This window comes from Saccostrea cucullata, unplaced genomic scaffold (assembly GCF_032062105.1).
Source record: "Saccostrea cucullata isolate Sc308-1 unplaced genomic scaffold, CSIRO_AGI_Scuc_v1 ctg515, whole genome shotgun sequence".
Classification (NCBI taxonomy): Eukaryota; Metazoa; Mollusca; class Bivalvia; order Ostreida; family Ostreidae; genus Saccostrea; species Saccostrea cuccullata.
In genome coordinates, this window is record NW_026929059.1 from 87,678 (window position 1) to 107,500 (window position 19,823).

The following is a 19,823-nucleotide window of genomic DNA, read 5'->3' on the forward strand; positions in this document are numbered from 1 at the left end:
CCCAGGGTCACTGGTTCCTGTGGGATAGGGCTGTGCAATATTACCGGTATATCGGTATACTGCGGTATTATCCACCACGATAATATATCACGATATGAAAGCCAGATACCGGTATTTCACGATATTTATTAAAACATATAAAAATAAAAAACATCCTTAATTGTAGAAACTGCTGGAATAATACTTGTAACTTCCCAAGGCCTTTCAAATCTAGTTAGGCTGTTCAAAGTTAATTCTACGTTTAACGTCACATCTAAAGTTCAAAACCTACGAGGGAGGGAGGAAAAAAATATACAAACAAAAATTTCAAACGATTGTGAATTTATTCAAATAAACCATTTCAGTACATTAACTAGAATTGAGTAATAAGAGTATTGGATGTGACACCTAAGTTTAATTTCCCTAGCAGAGTTTTTCCTTAGAATGTTAATTGGTTTGAGTCCTGTTGTGAGCAAACAATGTAGACTGAATGTGCAGGAAAGTTGCTTGTCCTTTGGATTTATATTGCCTCACATCCATGGTACATTGTAAGGAAATGCTTCTTCTTGTGGGAATAGTTGATCAATATCTACAATAAAGATTATGATGACAATATTTAATACATTCTTATATCAAAAATATCTTGAAATTGAATTATGTTGTATTTTTTACTCACAGTACTAGATCTATTAGAATTTAGATTTGAAAGTGTATTACATGTAGTTTATTCTAAATACCTTCAATTCCACACACAGGACATGGTTCTTCACTTCTTAAAATACCCAACCACTTTCCTTACTCTCCTTCACTTGAAAGGCTTATCTTCTTCTTCTGTAAGCTTCTCCCTGCTCAAATGGCAAAGACTAGTATTATCTTTCAAAAAAAAAAAATAGGTATTTATACTAGGTACGTACTTGAATTATGAAGAAATCAATCTTACTCATTACTGTTCCTTTAAATTTTTACAAATATTTAATATGAAAGTATTTGATAAAATTTAAATGATGCATCTCACTGTATATAATTTTTTTTACACATCTTGCACTCAGTTAAAAGCTCTGCGATTCTCTCCAAAATACGATGAAAAGTTCAGCCAAAATAATCACGAACTGAGTCTGTCAATGTCACAGTCTGTACACATGGTACATATGATTCGAAGACTGACAAAAAAAAAATCAACAAACTAGACTTTGTCATTAACTTCAATCATAAAAACATCATTTTTTTTACTTACATTTATGATCCCATACTGTTTAATTCACTCCTTTTCATTTAATAAACACAAACACCATCTACTGAGGTATCAAAGCACATTTTCCGTCACTAGGGGATGCAGAATCAAACTCCATACAGTGTCGATTCTCCGGGACTACTTTCCCTACCAATAACGCCACTGCCACAGGCTTTCCAAACTTTTTCCAAAATCTGGAAAATTGGCTTGCGCGAGTAATTCGGTTTTCAAAAAATTCAAACTGAATGTTGTGTATAAGTTTATTGATTTAAGTAAAGGAAAATAACAATCGTTCTATTTATTTTTTAGAGCAGCAAGTAACGGTTTATTTTTTTCAATCCGATTAAATCCGGATTATTTTTTCAAGCGTAGTTTACACCAAGTTGCAATGGCGGCTTCCATGCGTCATTGGAAACGGAGAGAAGTTTCGTGTCTTATGCATGTTATGGCTGTAATACAACACATTCTGAATGAATTTGATAGAAATACGAGACTGTGGATGCAAGCGACATGGTATATTTCATGGTTGTGCGAATGGCATCAATAATAATGATGAGAATATTCGAGAAAATAAAGAGCTTTGTAATTCGAGACTGAGCTCAATGAAAACTAAAAATTCTGTGATGACGGGGCTGAGGAAACATTGATGTGATAAAAGGTAAAGTTTGAATACTGTATAAGACGAGACAATTTCTGTAAATGAGGAACACATGTCCGTCGTTATGATAACCATTTAGACCATGAGTTCTCCCAGTCCCAATTTACAGGTCCAGAAAAATCACTATATTTAGCTATAGGCCTATAGCTAAATCTACCTATATGTATATATAGCTTTATTTACCTATATAATGTAGCTTTATTTAGCTATTTCGGAGTAAATTTCTTTTTATCAAAAGCAGACAAAAAGTCGCATAATAAGGCAGTATTAGTTTTCAACTTTGAAATGGACTGAAAACAATTCACCAAAAACACACTTTTAAAAATGTTAAATACATGTAGGTAGATATAGGTAAATTAAGCTATATAGCTAAATATAGTGATTTTCCTGGACCTGTTTAACTATAGCATACACCAAAAGAGTTAGAACACATCATTAAAATTAAAAATTAATTATCTCATTCTAGTACATTAAGTTTTAAAATTATAGAAAATCATTGTTATTATTCAACAAAATTATACAAGTAGACCATATATGTCACACGTACAGCATTGTAGATCTCATGTACATGTATCTATTGCAAGCTTCAAATTCTGAAAATCCAAATATTTCCTACTGAGGAATTGAAAATGAAGAATACTATTATAATAGAGAAGTAAACTAAAGTTTGATTTTAACAGGAAAGGGAGAGAACAATAAGGACAACTCCAGGATATGACTACAATGTCACCCAAGGCTTAATTCCCAAAATATAGGACTGTGATGCTTTATCAATCAAGCTTTCTGACCACAGTAAGGCACTCATGACTGTGACAGATACTTCCTTATTATCACATTGAAGGTAAAAAATTCAAATATCATAATCTCCTTCAACACACAAAACAGTATCAAATTTAGGACAGATCAGGAAGTGCATTTATAAACAACAGTATGGCTAGATGTTAATTGTGTTATGTCATGATACACTTGAACTGTATCATGATTCATATCAAAACATGGAAGCAAATTGAAAAGGGGGGGGGGGGGGCAAAACCAACGAAAATGGTTAAATCCCAATTTTCAATGCCTACATGTATATAATGTCTATTTTTGCAAAAAAAGGGGGAGGGGGCTAAGCCCCCCCCCCCCCCCCCCCCCTCCTCCAGTTCCAATGCCTATGCAAAATGTCACGATTCAAATTTTTAAAATAAATTTGTCTTTGTTCTGATATATGAAATTCTGAATCTCATTTTCTAAGATAAAAAAATCTTAAATGAGGTTTATTCTATCAGTTCACAAATTATGATTTAACAGTTCTGAATAGTGTACATTACAATAAATACACAAAAGTAAATGATTTACAGAAGTGAAAATTCTTTAACTAGGTTAAAAGACTAAAAAGAAATGGCATACATTGCAATATCCCTACACTAGCCACAGTTTTATTTTTTTTAGTGTAAAGTAAGCTTGAGTAAATCAGGAAAATGTTGCATCATAATGTATTGTATTTGACTTGTTATGCCCCCATATTCTTAGATTTGGGAGTATATATTTTTTGCCCTGTTTGTCCATCTGTAGGTCTATCTGTCTGTCTGCCTGTTTGTCCACAAAATCTTTAATGCAGCTCACATTTTGATGTGTGGGTCTATTGCTTTCATATTTCACATATGTATTCCTTATGTAAAGACCTTACTGCGGGTACAACCAAATTTGACCTTGACCTTTGGATTTTGACTTGCATTTGAAAAACTTCAATTTTTGCCATAAGCTGCCATGCAGGGCATCAATGTTTCGTAAATGTCTTGTTTTCTGATATCATTCATAATATCATGATGACATTGTAGTTTTGTAACCATGCAACTACATGTGCATGGCATTGTGTTTATTATCTAATTTGTTGGAATGTCTTGCATGTATCTGTTATTCATAAATTTAGCGTAAATGACTAGTGTTTTTTTTTATATGTGTATATAAGTAAATAGACAGTGTGAGAAATATGCATTTATCACAATTAAATTTTTTTTTCAGGCTGATTTTTGAAGTCCTGACCTTTCTACCTAAACAGAAATGTATGAATGTCAACATCACTGTTTCAATCACTCAGCACCCTACCATCAAAGTGACCATATACCATCAAAGTTGATATGGTCTTCAAAGACAAAAACAGTGGATGTGATCTTCAGAGACAAAAGGAGCCCCCAAAAGAAGTCACTCTTGTTTAACTGGGATAATTTTTTCACATGTATTATCGTTTTACACATACATATTTTTAAGTAGAAGTAACAGTTATAAGTTATTCAACATATTTTTTATGCCCCCTTCGAAGAAGGTAGGGCATATTGCTTTGCTGCTGTCCGTCGGTCTGTCGGTCCACTTAGTTTCCGTTCATTTTCTTCACAACCGTTGCACATACTGAAATGAAATTTGGTATACAGATTTATCAGATGAATACCTAGGCCAAGTTCTCTTTTGGGTACGATCGTGCCATTTTTTACAGAGTTATGCCCTTTGGACTTAGAAAAAATCCAATTATAATCTAAGCATTTGTCCTTAAGGAGATATGAGTGGACATGTATCCAGTTAAAGATAATTAATGAGCTTAGTGTGGGAAGTTAGGCATCTCTGATCATGTGTTATCTTTATCTCCTGAGAATTCGATAACAGGAGGAAAGATCTCTCTTCTCTAATTCTCTTAATTGTAATTTATTGCTTGTCAAAACATTTACATGTATTTACCAGCCTTTTTATGCCCCCCTTCAAAGAAGGGAGGGCATATATTGCTTTGCTGCTGTCTGTTGGTCCATTTAAGTAAATTAAAAAAAAAAAAACTAAGTCTTTTAAATTTTAAATTTCATAATCCTAAAAAATGTAAAAATATAGTTGTATCCTTATTCAAAAAATGTTAAATTAAGTAAAAACTTATTTTTTCATAATCATATACTTTACAGCAATCTGTAACAAATGTTAATGTTTTGAGAGGAATTCAGTTTGTCCCATGGGCATAATTATCAAGCACTGGTCAAGAAGAATTTTGATAGCAGAAATTTGCAGGTCAAATCAGAGAAATTAATGAGTTTATTGTCAGGAGCTAATTGGTAGTCTAAAGCGAGAGCATCTCTAGATATGATCATCTTAATTTATCTCTTGGGAGTTGGGTAAAAAGAAATGGCCTCATAGTTGCTTGTGTTAATTAAGAGTTCTTGATGGCTATAGTTCAGATAAAGATCTTTCAATTGGTGTAGTGTAATTAAAATAAATTGATGTTTTAGTGTATGATTAAAACTAAATTATTATTGTATAATACAGTAAAACTTGGTTAGTACGAACACGGATATTGCGAATTCACGGATATAGCGAAGTTATCTTGGATCCCCAGTTATATAAATGTAACATATTTCTTATACAGATATAACGAATTACTGATATAGCGAAGTAATTTCATAGGTCCTAGTGACTTCGTTATAACCGAGTTTTACTGTATAATGAAAACTAATTATGCCCTCCTTTGAAGGAGGGAGGGCATATTGCTTTGCTGCTGTCTGTCGGTATGTTGGTCTGTCGGTCCACTTAGTTTCCAGTCATTTTCTTTGCAACCGTTGCACATACTGAAATGAAATTTGATATACAGATATATCAGATTAATATCTAGGTCAAGTTCTTTTTGGGTACGATCGCACCATTTTTACAGGGTTATGTTCCTTAGACTTAGAAAAATTCCTGTTATTTGCAGTTTCTGTTCATTTTCTTTGCAACCATTGCGCATACTGAAATGAAATTAAGCATACAGATTTATCATAGATATCTAGGTCAAGTTCTGGTTTGGGTACGATTGCACCATTTTTGACAGAGTTATGCCCCTTTGACTTTGTAAAAATTTCAAATTATTTGCAGTTTCCTTTCATTTTCTTTGCAGAGGTTGCACATACTGAAATGAAATTTGGTATACAAATGTATCAGATAAATATTTTGGTCAAGTTCTGTTTTGTGTATGATCGTGCCATTTTTGACAGAGTTATGCCCTTTGGACTTGTAAAAATTCCAATTTGGGGAGAGGGGGGCATAAGTGTTTTACAAACATCTCTTGTTTTCTTTTAATTTGAATACATGTAGAGGCAAATGATAAAATGATCACATCAGAGTTTCATTGTGTTGTTATATTTATGTATGATACTATCAATCATAACAAGTTTGATACCGGAAATCCAGGAAAAACACCCTAAATGTGTATTTATTTTGCAATGTTTTTCATAAGTATTTTTTTTATGCAAGTTCATCATACATAGTACCTTTGCTGCCATACAGAGATTATGTATTTTTACTTTATTTTAAATGTCATAAAGATTCAACTTGAGATAAATTTCTGCTCTTTACTGAATCAAATGGAATGTGGAAAAAATACAAAGATACAGAAAAAAACCCTCACCTTCTTTTAGTTGTGGACAATGTTGACATGAGGAAAATTGTTCTGCCCCCTTTTATATAGAGTTAAATTGATTGTACTGTATTACTTTTAATTACAATAAACCCTAACTATTTAAAATTACTTGAAATATTGAGGTTTTTAGAACAATAATCAGGCACTAAGCAATTTTAAAAGTATGTATGTAAAGGGGGAGGGCATAGCAAGTTAAAATTAAAAAAATACCAAAAACTTTGACAAGCATAAGTCTGATTGGAGACAGACATTGTACATGTATTTTCAACAGAAAAAATGAATATGGAGTGATTCTGTTACCGCAACGGAAAGTGCACGGAGGTGATGACTGTATTTTAAAACTAAGAAGTAAAGAATTCTGAATATCCTCACCCCCACCAATGTAATAAAGGTGCATGATAACACTGTCATTGAAAGAAACTAAATATCATTTTCTTCAATCAGAGAAAGGTTTTCTACAAACGATGGAGACACTAAAAAATGTCCGCAAAGGCGGATCCAGTGCCGGCGCGCCGCGCGTGCCCCCCCACCCCGTTTGCCCTTTGAAATTTTTCTTTATACATAAAATTTATATGTCCATTATCCCAAACCGTACGTTGCATATTTCATTTTCTGTCAACGCAATGCATGCTACATGGAAATAGCGTTTACTGCTAACTGGGACCGACTTTTTGAGAAGTTTTGATAAATCAAGATTTATATAAAATGACGACCGATATAAATGCAGGAACAGAATTTTAATCAATTACGTTGTAGAGGAAGGGAGGAGGGGGGGGGGGTCCGAACATAACCATTTACTGTTGAAATTGTTCACTGAAAGGACACCCCTTGTATGTTGAAGTATACATGTATTCATGCATGCAAATTGGCATGGTTAACGTTATGTTTACGAAATTTGTTTGTGTGAAAAGTTTTGACCAACAAATTAGGTATATGTTTGTAGTCATTTTTTAGCTACTCTCTCTCTCTCTCTCTCTCTCTCTCTCTCTCTCTCTGTCTGTCTCTCTCTCTCTCTCTCTTTATGGAGGGGGTTGTATTGTAAAAAAAAATCTGGCTGCCCGGTTATATTTTATAACGATATTACGTTCCTGTTTATCGATGCTGAAAATGCAAATTGAATTTTGATTTAATATTTGTTTACTTCCTCAATTATTTCGTTGATATTTCCCCCCAATTCTAAAATCGGATGTATGAAAAATAATCGTCTTTATTCATGATATCAGATTAAAAAAATGGAGAAAAGAAAAGAAAGATAAAACCGTAAAAAAAATATTCTTAAGCAGTTTAATTATCGTGTATAACAATTCTTGACCAATTTCTATGTTCTATAATATAATCGGCGTCAGTGTGTAATTTTGAATTTTATTTACCGATTCAATAAATCGGTAAATAAACAGGCTGTTTTCATAAAGCTTGTTAATGATGGACCTTATGTTTTTTTGGTCTGAACTAAAATACTAAATGCATTTGATTGAATTTTGTACTTGGCATATAGATAACTCAAGTATTTTTTTTAGTCAAATTAATCATCTCGCGTGCACATGGTGTATAAGCCATGATAATTATTAAACATGATAAATTAGATATTTAAATAAAAAGATTGATATTAAAACAGGGGATCGCTAATGCTTGTATGTATTTTCATGTATCAATAGAATTTTACTCGCATAATCATATACAATTTTTTTATCTAGAATTCTCTAATTTTACCGCGCCTTATTTAACTGTGACGTCACGCAGACAACCATGGTTGAACGAGGTCATATCAAAAGGCCTGTGGCAGCGATGATATGGAGTTGTAGCGTAACGTAATACTGAGCTGTTTGGAGCTTGATGCAGAATCGAGTCGCTAAATGTAGAACCAAACCGGAACGGAAATACGGAATTCCGAATTGTTTGTTTTTCTCAAAGACGATTTTCTCCAAAACCTATGCGCGCGGGTGACGTTAAACATAGAATTAATCTTAAGCAGCCTTAAATGAATACTTCGTGGGCTTTTGAAGAGAGATAGAGAGAAAAGAGAGAGAGAGGACGCTTATCATTCACTGTCGCAATTTTAAATATCTTACTTTAAAAAATAATTAATAAAGACTTTTGGATAAAATTATTAAGAAAGAAAATATCTAAAACATTTCTACAGGGTGTATGCCATGTTTACTGTGGTTCTCAAAATCTCACATGGAATCTACGCGGTCAATGTCACGATGATGAATGTTAAGTCAGGGACCTATATACTAACTGTCAGTTAGTATATAGGTCCCTGGTTAAGTTCAAGATACATATTACAAGTAAATGTCCATCAATGTTTTCAATTGATACAGTGATGCTTTTATTATTTTTTAATAAGTTTCATGCCATTTTAAACAACTTCATGCTATACCAGGAGCATGTGTATTAAAACAGTAGAAATAGGCCAGTGCAGTTCCTGATCGTATGTCATAATCTGAAATTAGGTCGGGTTAGACTAAAACACCAAAACGCCCAAAAATAGGTCACAATTTTTTTTCTGGCTTTTTTATTCTGTGACCACATGAAATTTTCATTTCAAAATGCTTCAAGTGAGTTTTTTTATTTTATTATTTCACCTGGTATTTGATTAAAAGTAAAGCATTATTATGTGTGCAATTAATATTTTATACCCTCACCCCCTTTAAAACTTATTGATAAATTCAAATAGTCTTTGAGCTTGACAGCATTTTAAACTTTCTGCACAGATTTATCAATGATAATTATAATCTTCAATATATCCCAATATATTGCAATATTCATCATAAAATATTGCAATATATCGCAATATGGTTTTTAGTGCTGGGTAATGCGACGGAAAAATCGTATCGCGATATATTGCAATATTATATTTTGTATTGCAATATATCACGATATAAATATTTAATATTTTTTTTTGCTTTTCGTGAAGGCTAAATGAAAACAAACTCAAATTACATGTATTCTCGAGTTGATATTCCAATTACCTGATCGCGTTATGTCGGCGCAAGCGGCAAGATAAGTTTTTTTGTTGGCACAACTTGTTGAATTCAATTAATTATATTACTCAGATTCAGCTTTAACATGAAGGGGTTTCATATGACAGTTGTCGTCATTTCTTTTTTGAAAGAGACGTGTCTCTGGTTTCTGATCACACTTCACGTCGCTTGTCGCCATATTTTACCTTGGAAAGGGCAAATAACTCTTTTTGTAACAAGTTATAGCATATCGAACCCGAACCGGTATTCACAAAAAAATACCGTGATACGTATTGCGAACAACGAAATCGGGATACACCGGTTAACCGGTAATATCGCACAGCACTAATGGTTTTCATTCGCAGTACCCAACTCTACTGTGGGATGGGGTGCACAACTGATAAAGTGGAAATGCATTTTCTCTTTGTTACTCTGATCTACCTCTGGGTATTAAGTAACCAAAGTAAGCATGCTAAGTGTATAGTTATGACAAACAATGGTGCCTCTTTCAAAATTGTGAATTTTATGGCCTCTGGTTTTATAACACAAATCAAATTCAATTGTTGGAAAGTTGTTGCATGATACTCAGGTGACCTATGAGGCCCATGGGCCTCTTAATTGTTTATTTTATCTATCAGTGTAGATTTCAAAATATACTTGCCAAAAAATTCTCAATACTTTTGATATCAGGTCATCCAAACTATATATTTGGGCTGGGTGTTGGCCAGAGATTTCGTATTGCGATATTTTTAACTGTATTGCGATATGTATTGCAATATTTTCAATGAAATTTTCAATTGCATTTCCTTATTATATTAACTTTAATTAACATGCAGAATTACAAAACTATGAATAGTAACCAAAAGAAAAATAATCCTGTTGATTTTCTTAAAGTTATACTCTAAAATACATCCATAAAACAGCTTCTGTTGTACTGTGTGGCTTAATTCATAACAAACCTTTCTAACATTTATTTTTATATTTGATGATAAAATTTCCTTTATCTAAGCATTTTGCCGATATATCGATATTGCAAAAATGTATTGCAATACGATAGTGTTTGACACTGCATTGCAATATACCAAAATATTGATATTTTTGCCCAGCCCTACTATATATATACCAAAAGCTGGATGGTACAAAGTAATTGGGATGTCCGTCTGTCTGTTACGCTTTGGGGTACCCATCTTCTAGCTGCAATTCCTCTTATACACTACTGAATGAAATTTGATAAGACTTTCAGAGAATCTTTATGACATAATGCCATTGGGCACCTTCTATTTTACTTTTTTATCCGACACATATTTTGGGTTTCCCATAGCAAAACATAAACACTACCATTATATTCATTTGGGAGGCAGGAGTATCAATTAGTGAGTTCATTGCTCATGGTCCCTCTACTTCTGATCGAGAAAGAATTAGTTTTGAAAGAATGTAGCTGATTAATATGAAAACAGAAATTCCCTACCTTCTCACCAATTTCTGTCATGTCTCTTGCAGGCAGAATTTCCAAATCTGCATTTAGTTCACAATTATCAAGAACTTCTGAGTAAAATGGTTCAATCTTATTTCTTCCAAAAAGAACATTGTCTCTCAGTGTTGCATTTTGTATCCAAGCTTGTTGTGCAACATATGCAATGGAACCCTAGTAATAAAAGATAAGAGGAAAATCATTATTCATTTAAACTAGAGGCCTAAGGGCCTAACCAGACATCTGAGTATAGAACAAAACTGAAAAGAATCCACAGAAGCATATTAAAACAAAATTAACTACAGTCAATTCTCGAATTATCGCCATTCGATTCATCGCCATTTTCGCTATACCGCCATGATTTCCCAAGAACGTTTTTCCTGCTATATAAAATTCTCTTTATAACGCCAAATTCGCATACCGCCATCCGCCACCCTGTTTTCACAACAAACGTCCATTTTTAAGGGTCAATTATCTCGATATACCGCCACAGGTGCATGTGGTCAGTGAAGCGCGGCTAATTGGTTTACACTATCCCTGTTGTAAAGCATGCAAAGGCAGACAAGGTACATGCAATTAAGTAATTAAATAAGAACAAAATAAACAATAATTTTAACATGAACTATTATAATAATTTTGTTTTCTGTTTAATAAAAATATTTAGTCACGGTTTCGCCACGAAAGCGGTCGTGGTTAAAGTACGCCGATAACGATAATATTTTGATGATCTCTACTTTTAACAATGCAAAGTTTACTGAAAAAATAATTATACGGTATAAAATGTGAACGTTTCACAATAATGTCATAAACAGTGAATTTATTCAAGAATGCATTTTACATACTATCGGCAATATATCACGACGATCGACCCAGCATGTTTTTTTTTCCAATATCAGGCGCGCGTGCAGATTTACATGCATACACATGTACTTGTTTTTATTTCATAACTGCACATTTTGTTTTAGCGAAATTGTACATTAAAAAAAAATTACTTGAAGTATTTTCAACCAGAAATATGTTTTTATATACATGTATATGTATTATTAAGAATAGAAACGCTAAATGGTATTTCTAAGAACGGTAACTCTACTTGTTTTCTAAAAGATGGGAAATTCAATTCATCGCCAAATTCGTTATACCGCCATGATTTCTAAATAACAAAAGGTGGCGGTTTATCGAGAATTAACTGTATGAAGCAATGTTGCCTAAGACATTTAAAAAACATGGTAAAATACCCTTGCTCATTGTAAAGTGCTTAGACCCAAGTGATCTCCTTGGGATCAAAATTACTACAGGTGACTCTCAATGGCTCAAACTCTGATCTCTCGAAGTTCTTGATCTCTCGAAGTGAACCTCCGGTCCCAATTTTCCCTCTATATAACTAAGCAATTTTACTCCTGATCTCTCGAACTTCTACCTCTCGAAGTTCTCTATCTCTCAAACCAAAACCTGGGTCCCTTTACACATATTTTACTGAATTTTACTCTCTCTCTTGAAGTTTTGATTGCACATGTTTACATGCCGATGACGTGTAAAATTGAGCCTGGACTTACCTGGAAAAACAGTGAATGCCTGCATGGGGCTGGCATGGAGGTGTTAATTGGGTGTTTACATAGATGACACTACATCTGTGGCTTGCCCGTGTGTTGATATAATTAATTGGTTATTATTAGGGATGTCAACGAATAGTCGACTATTCGACTGTCAGTTGAAAGGACTGACTATCCAATAATGAGACCGACTATCGAATAAATAAAATACGATTAAAAAAAGAGCGATAACTCTTGATTACAAATTTATGAAAAAATAAATTCCCATCAATCGCTAAACTGGCCAGAAAATTCCTTAGCTCCCCTGCCACATCAGTGCCCTCAGAACGCATATTTTCTTCTGCCGGATTACTCATCTCAAAATTGAGAAATTGTCTGTCTTCAGACGTTGTTTTCCTGAACAAAAACTGTTGATTTTTCATTATCAATGTCTAATGCATTCATAAATGCTCTTCTATAATGTGATAATTGTCAATAACAATTGTTTTTCTGATAAATTATGAATCACGGTGCTGGGATTTGTTTGTAAAATTATAATGAAAACACAGTTAATTAGACATTACATACCATGATTCCACAATATTGTTATTTTAGTAATGTTCAAAGGTTCACATACGGTAGCCGAGACACGTTTTGATAATTTGATAATTATTTTTATAAAAACACGCATACATTGTAGTGTTGTAAGCTAGGGCATTTAATTGTTTTAAAGGTACTTGAACACAGATTTGAAGTTCATATTTTCTGTATAATATCACTAATTATATATTTTAAAAGCATTTCACACAAAAATGAGTTAAAAATCTTATTTCATTTAAAAGTTATTAAAACTTTAAATTTTTTGGCGGGTTTGATTGACACATCCTTGCACTTTCACAAATTTTAACTTTACTCTTAATCCTTAGGAAAAGTGGCAATCTTTTCCTAGTTTTTTCATAAATATGTTTTAAGGCCTCAAGATGCATCAACTTACAAGATTTGATGATGCTAAACCTTTCGGTGTCTGAATTTATGGTATTAAATGTTTAGAAAAGATTAGCCATAAAATTCAAAAAGTAGGTCAAGGTGACCTACTTGTTTGAGGACCAAAGATGCATCAACTGACAAAGTTTGATGATTATAGCCCTTAAAGTGTCCAAAATATGTCTAAAAATCAATTTCAAAACAAATGCCCGCAAAATCAAACAAGAGGCCCAGGGGCCACAGCGCTCACCTGAGCACATCAGGCTTGAATTTACTCCCCCCCCCCCCAGGCGTTCATTATTTGAACAAACTAGAATCAACACTACCTGAGGATGATTCCTTATAAATATCACTAATCATAGCTTTGAAGTACTTGAAAAGAAGATTTTAAAAGGTTTCCCTATATATCCCTATGTAAAACTTGGGTCGGCCATTTTGGCCCCATCCTTGCCCCGGGGGGCATGATTTGAACAAACTTGAATCTACACTACCCGAGGATGATTCCACATGAGTTTCATCTTTCCTGGCCCAGTGGTTCTGGAGAAGAAGATTTTTAAAGATTTTTCCTATATATTCCTATGTAAAACTTGGGTCGGCCATTTTTGATCCACCCTTGCCCCAGGGGGCATGATTTGAACAAACTTGAATCTACACTACCTGAGGATGATTCCACATGAGTTTCATCTTTCCTGGCCCAGTGGTTCTGGAGAAGAAGATTTTTAAAGATTTTTCTAATATATTCCTATGTAAAACTTGGGTCGGCTAATTTGGTCCCACCCTTGCCCCGGGGGGCATGAACAAACTTGAATCTACACTACCTGAGGATGATTCCACAAACTTGGAGAAGAAGAATCTAATCTACACTACCTGAGGATGATTCCACATGAGTTTCATCTTTCCTGGCCCAGTGGTTCTGGAGAAGAAGATTTTTAAAGATTTTTCTAATATATTCCTATGTAAAACTTGGGTCGGCCATTTTGGCCCCACCCTTGCCCCGGGGGGCATGATTTGAACAAACTTGAATCTACACTACCTGAGGATGATTCCACATGAGTTTCATCTTTCCTGGCCCAGTGGTTCTGGAGAAGAAGATTTTTAAAGATCTTTCCTATATATTCCTATGTAAAACTTGGGTCGGCCATTTTGGCCCCACCCTTGCCCCGGGGGGCATGATTTGAACAAACTTGAATCTACACTACCTGAGGATGATTCCACATGAGTTTCATCTTTCCTGGCCCAGTGGTTCTGGAGAAGAAGGATCTTTCCTATATATTCCTATGTAAAACTTGGGTCGGCCATTTTGGCCCTACCCTTGCCCCGGGGGGCATGATTTGAACAAACTTAAATCTACACTACCTGAGGATGATTCCACATGAGTTTCATCTTTCCTGGCCCAGTGGTTCTGGAGAAGAAGATTTTTAAAGATTTTTCCTATATATTCCTATGTAAAACTTGGGTCGGCCATTTTGGCCCCACCCTTGCCCCGGGGGGCATGATTTGAACAAACTTAAATCTACACTACCTGAGGATGATTCCACATGAGTTTCATCTTTCCTGGCCCAGTGGTTCTGGAGAAGAAGATTTTTAAAGATTTTTCCTATATATTCCTATGCAAAACTTGGGTCGGCCATTTTGGCCCCACCCTTGCCCCGGGGGGCATGATTTGAACAAACTTGAATCTACACTACCTGAGGATGCTTTCATATGAGTTTCATCTTTCCTGGCCCAGCGGTTCTGGAGAAGAAGATTTTTTAAAAACGCCATTAATTTTTAACAAATTCATGATTATCTCCCCTTGGAAAAGGGCGTGGCCCTTCATTTGAACAAACTTGAATCCCCTTCACCCAAGGATACTTTGTAGCAAGTTTGGTTGAAATTGGTCCAGCGGTTCTTGAGAAGAAGTCGAAAATGTGAAAAGTTTACAACAACGACAACAACAACGACAACGCCAACGACGACAGACGACGGACAAATTTTGATCAGAATAGCTCACTTGAGCCTTCGGCTCAGGTGAGCTAAAAAGTAGGTCACTGTGACCTACTTTTGAGTTAACATGATTTGAAGTCCTAAGATGCATCAACTTACAAGATTTGATGATCCTAGTCTTTATAATAAGCAAATATCAATCTTTTTAAGTAGTAAAATTTTTGGTCAACTTTGAAGTGACCTTGAGACCACACCCTTTGCCCCAGGGTCATTCCCCATGCAAATCTTAATCTTCAACATATCCTGATCCTTGTATTTAAGTTTGGTTAAAATCCGCCTGGTGGTTCTGGAGAAGATTTTTTAGCAAACGGTACATTTGGTTTTATTTTCCTGATTATCTCTCCTTGTTTAAGGGTCCCAACCTTAGTTTTAGTATAAATGGTAGCCCTTGGGCCAAGGATACCCTGTGACAAATTTGAAAATGATAGGCCAAAGGGTTCTTGAATTATGGCCCATATTCTAAAAAGTTTATGCACACCGATGGCCATAGCATTAGCTCGATCTTTGAGCCTTTGGCTCAGAAGAGCTAAAATACAATAGACACTTGCCTATTGATGGGGCAGATCAAAACAGCAAGCAGTTATGATCGGTGGCAGATGTGCCCCATCTTTTCAATTATATTCAGTATATTATGTAAGATTTGTATGTACATTACATTTTTTATAAATATTGCATAATCGTTTGTGATCTATGTTTAGTATGTTTTGCTTTGTATTATCTGTTTTTTACTTAAAAATTACTCCTGAATTGGAAATGCATCTTCGCTAGCCAAGGGTTTTTGGTCCGCAACGCTCCCCATAAACCCTTTGCCGATATGCACTGTAAAACGCCGGTCACACAAAGCGCCATCTGTAAATTCTTTAGAAAGAATGATAATTCTGGTTGAAGCAAACAGCCAATGAAATGATAGCTTTTATGTATGTTTCTGTAGAAAACTATACACAATATGGCGACTTCCATTAAAACAACATTTGTAATAAAAAATTAAATTCTTTCCAACAAGAAGCGATATATGGTTTAACGAACAGACGTGGTGTGTTCATAGGAACAAAAACGGGTTTACAAATGCGTTAGAATTTCCTCAAAAACTTCTCAAAAGTTCTAGACCGTAAATTGAAAACAGTTTTTAGCTCACCTGAGCCGAAGGCTCAAGTGAGCTTTTCTGATCAAAATTTGTCTGTTGTCCGTCGTTGTTCCATTGGTCCACGGTCGGCTACAAACCTCCAATTAGCACTTTGAAAAATAGTTGAATATTTGAACAATGATATAAGTATTAAATACCTAGGGTATCGTTTACTTTAGATTTTAAACATATTAGATATGATAACAAGAGGCCCATGGGCCACATCGCTCACCTGAGCACTAAGGGTAGGAAAAAGTAGAAAATGGCTTTTTATTGTAAAGTTTAAATCCAAAAGTAGTCCCATGACGAATCATGGATTTGCTATTGTTTAGAAAATGATTTTTAAAGAATTTTCCTATATATATCTTTAAAAACTTTGGTCGGCCATTTTGGCCCCGCCCTACCCCTGGGGGTCATGATTTGAACAAATTTGAATCTACACTACTTGTGCATGCTTCCATATAGATATGATGAATTATGGCTTTGTCATTCTTGAGAAGAAGATTTTTAAAGAATTTTCCTATATATTTCTATGTAAAACTTTGGTCGGCCATTTTGGCCCCGCCCTACCCCTGGGGGTCATGATTTGAACAAATTTGAATCTACACTACTTGTGCATGCTTCCATATAGATATGATGAATTATGGCTTTGTCATTCTTGAGAAGAAGATTTTTAAAGAATTTTCCTATATATTTCTATGTAAAACTTTGGTCGGCCATTTTGGCCCCGCCCTACCCCCAGGGGTCATGATTTGAACAAATTTGAATCTACACTACCTGAGCATGCTTCCATATAGATATGATGAATTATGGCTTTGTCATTCTTGAGTAGAAGATTTTTAAAGAATTTTCCTATATATTTCTATGTAAAACTTTGGTCGGCCATTTTGGCCCTGCCCTGCCCCCCGGGGGTCATGATTTGAATTCTTGTCTTGCAAGCACGTGCACGCAAAATGACCTTCATTCGGCAAATCTACATAACATATCTACTGACCCTAGAAACATTTCACCTTAGTCGGATGTGTAACAATGAGACCGACATAGATTAACATTTTCTAAAATAATTCATAACACTGTCCAAAGTATATTACAAATGAAACCCCAATATTACTTATGTGTACGTGCGCTGTAATCTGATTGGCTGAAACTTTAAACAGCTATAACTCCCTTGGTTTTCAACCAAAACGGGGTGGGATTTAGAACATAGATAGGTGTAATGGACTTCTACAAGAAGATATGGTCACCATGCTCATGTATGCACGTGCGTGCATGTGAAATGAGATAAATCAAAAATACACTTGAATGAGCGTATTTTTTAATACTTTTGGATGAAATACTTTAATATTTAGTATATAAAAAATATATAGATTGTGTAGACAAGATGATATGGTCATAACGCACATGCATTCACATGTGCACGCGTGCAATGCTAAAATTTGAATAAACTTGGCGTTGTTAAAGTCTCAAATGCATAGATTTTGTCCTATTTAATGAAGCTTACAGGGAATATGGCACCAAAAGGGAGTTGGGGAGCGTTTGGGGAACATCTGTAATGGTCCCCGTTACAATTAGCACTAGTTTAAAATATAATCAACATTAAAAACCAAATATTGTTTCTTGTATGGAAGTTATTCAATTAGTTTGCAAACTTTTTGATCACCCCTCGTACTTGTGTTCTTCTGTGTAATGTACAACCATAGGGGTGGTTGTATTTAATAAAAATATTTCATTCAACTAGCAAAGGATTTTAGTCACAGTAAATAGTAATCTTTGATTTGATAAAAAGATAAAACATATATGGGTAATAGTTCCTTGTTTTATTGTGTTATTCACATGTTTTCATTATGGCAAGTGAAATATTTGTTTATGGCGACCAGAAATTCTGAAACGGCAACCAAAAAAATTTTTAGGTCGCCATTTAGCGACCTAAAAGTGAGACTTGGAACACTGTATTTTTGTTATCAGTCATTGACAGTCCCTCAAGAATAAATTAATGTAAAAATACAAATGTACATGTCTTCACAATCTTGCAAACAAGACCCAATTCATAAACAGAGTACAAAAATTAAATTTCAAAAGGTACATTTGATTTTCAACACTTGCTTGACATAATTTGATGATCCTGTTGTCAATTTTACAATTTTCTTGAAAGGCAGAAATATTGCACCATGTCATGAGGTAGTGAAGGCCAGCATCTTGCTGATGTTTGTTTAAAAGCATGTGCAAGTGTGAATAAAATAAATCTTTTGAGAAAAATGGTCTATCTTACTTGGGTCTAACACATATTTTATGGACTGGTAGAATCTGAAAGCGTGATACATGTAGCATCTTTGGCTGCTCAATTTTACAAGTTTAATTTTCATCCCTTAGAAATATATACATATTTAGATTAAACAATGGAATACATTAAGTAAAATTTTATTTTAGGGAAGACAAGTGAAAAGCTCTATGGCCACTGGAGATGAGGAAGAAAAATGTACAGCTAAAGAAGATACATCAGTGATCAACTAAAGCTGGGTGACTTTAATTGGATTGATGAGTTGCAGGGGGGGGGGATATTAATTTGGGTCTGTTTATCTTTCTGTTCATCAATCTGTCTGTCTGTAACAATTTGTTCTCTTAACATTTCTAGAAAACCTTCAGATATTGCAATGAAATTTTATATTACCGTATTTGGCCGAGTATAATACGCATTGATGTAAAATACGCACCCCCCTTTTTGAGTCTGAAACTGGGGAAAAAAACGCAGTTCAGATGTATTATACGCAACAGAAAAATTTACCAAGCGATGTTCTGAACTACGAAAATCGCGGTAATTTGTTACGAAAATCGGCGCGAGGATTAAGTATCAAAAATTTACTGAACACACTTTTTTTTTAAATACACACTTTATAACTTTCTCTTAATCCTGACATTCCATATCGCGGAAATCTGGAGAAAATTATGTATTCATTTATTTCAACAAAGCACAAGATAATGTTGCGTAAAAGTATTAACAGATTTTTTTAAAGAATAATTACGGTGATTTTGAAATTATGCATCGCCATATTCTTAGATGAAATAATTTTATTTCAACAAAGCAAGAGATATTGTCAAAAGTTTTATCAGTTGTCATATTTAATTTTGGTTCTAGTTAATCATGCTTAAAATTATCTTACAATATTTTAACAGGAAACGAAATTGAAACATCAAAGTATTTATTTCTTTAAGAAGACTACGATTTTCCTCTTCTGAATCTTCGTGGATATCTTATTTTCTAAATGATACCACTTTTATTAAAAGTTTTAGCATAATTTATATTTCATTTCTCAACTCTCAATTATTTAAACAAGAGGCCGATAAGTATAAGATAAGGTAAAATTACATTTAACAAGTGTTTAATTGTTTAAGGTGCCGTAATCAACACATGCTCACACATACGAATGGTCATAAACCGACCCCCAATTTTTAACAAAGAAAATAATCAAAGCAATTAACATGGCAGT

The 19,823-nt window shown here is 34.3% G+C and overlaps 1 protein-coding gene and 1 long non-coding RNA gene across 4 annotated transcripts in view; both read right to left on the reverse strand.

Moving 5' to 3' along the window:
• LOC134279700 (multidrug resistance-associated protein 1-like) overlaps nt 1-19,823 on the reverse strand; it is a 333,553-nt gene that overhangs the window by 72,768 nt on the left and 240,962 nt on the right. For all 3 annotated transcript variants that reach the window (XM_062762127.1, XM_062762126.1, XM_062762125.1), the window contains one exon: nt 10,714-10,890. In XM_062762127.1, the coding sequence (XP_062618111.1) occupies nt 10,714-10,890 (177 nt within the window). The remainder of the gene's footprint in view (nt 1-10,713; nt 10,891-19,823) is intronic.
• Nucleotides 324-1,389, reverse strand: LOC134279698 (uncharacterized). Its single transcript, XR_009994703.1, has 3 exons — nt 1,214-1,389; nt 717-824; nt 324-568 (listed from the first exon to the last, which is right to left on the reverse strand). It is a non-coding gene; the product is annotated as an uncharacterized LOC134279698 (long non-coding RNA).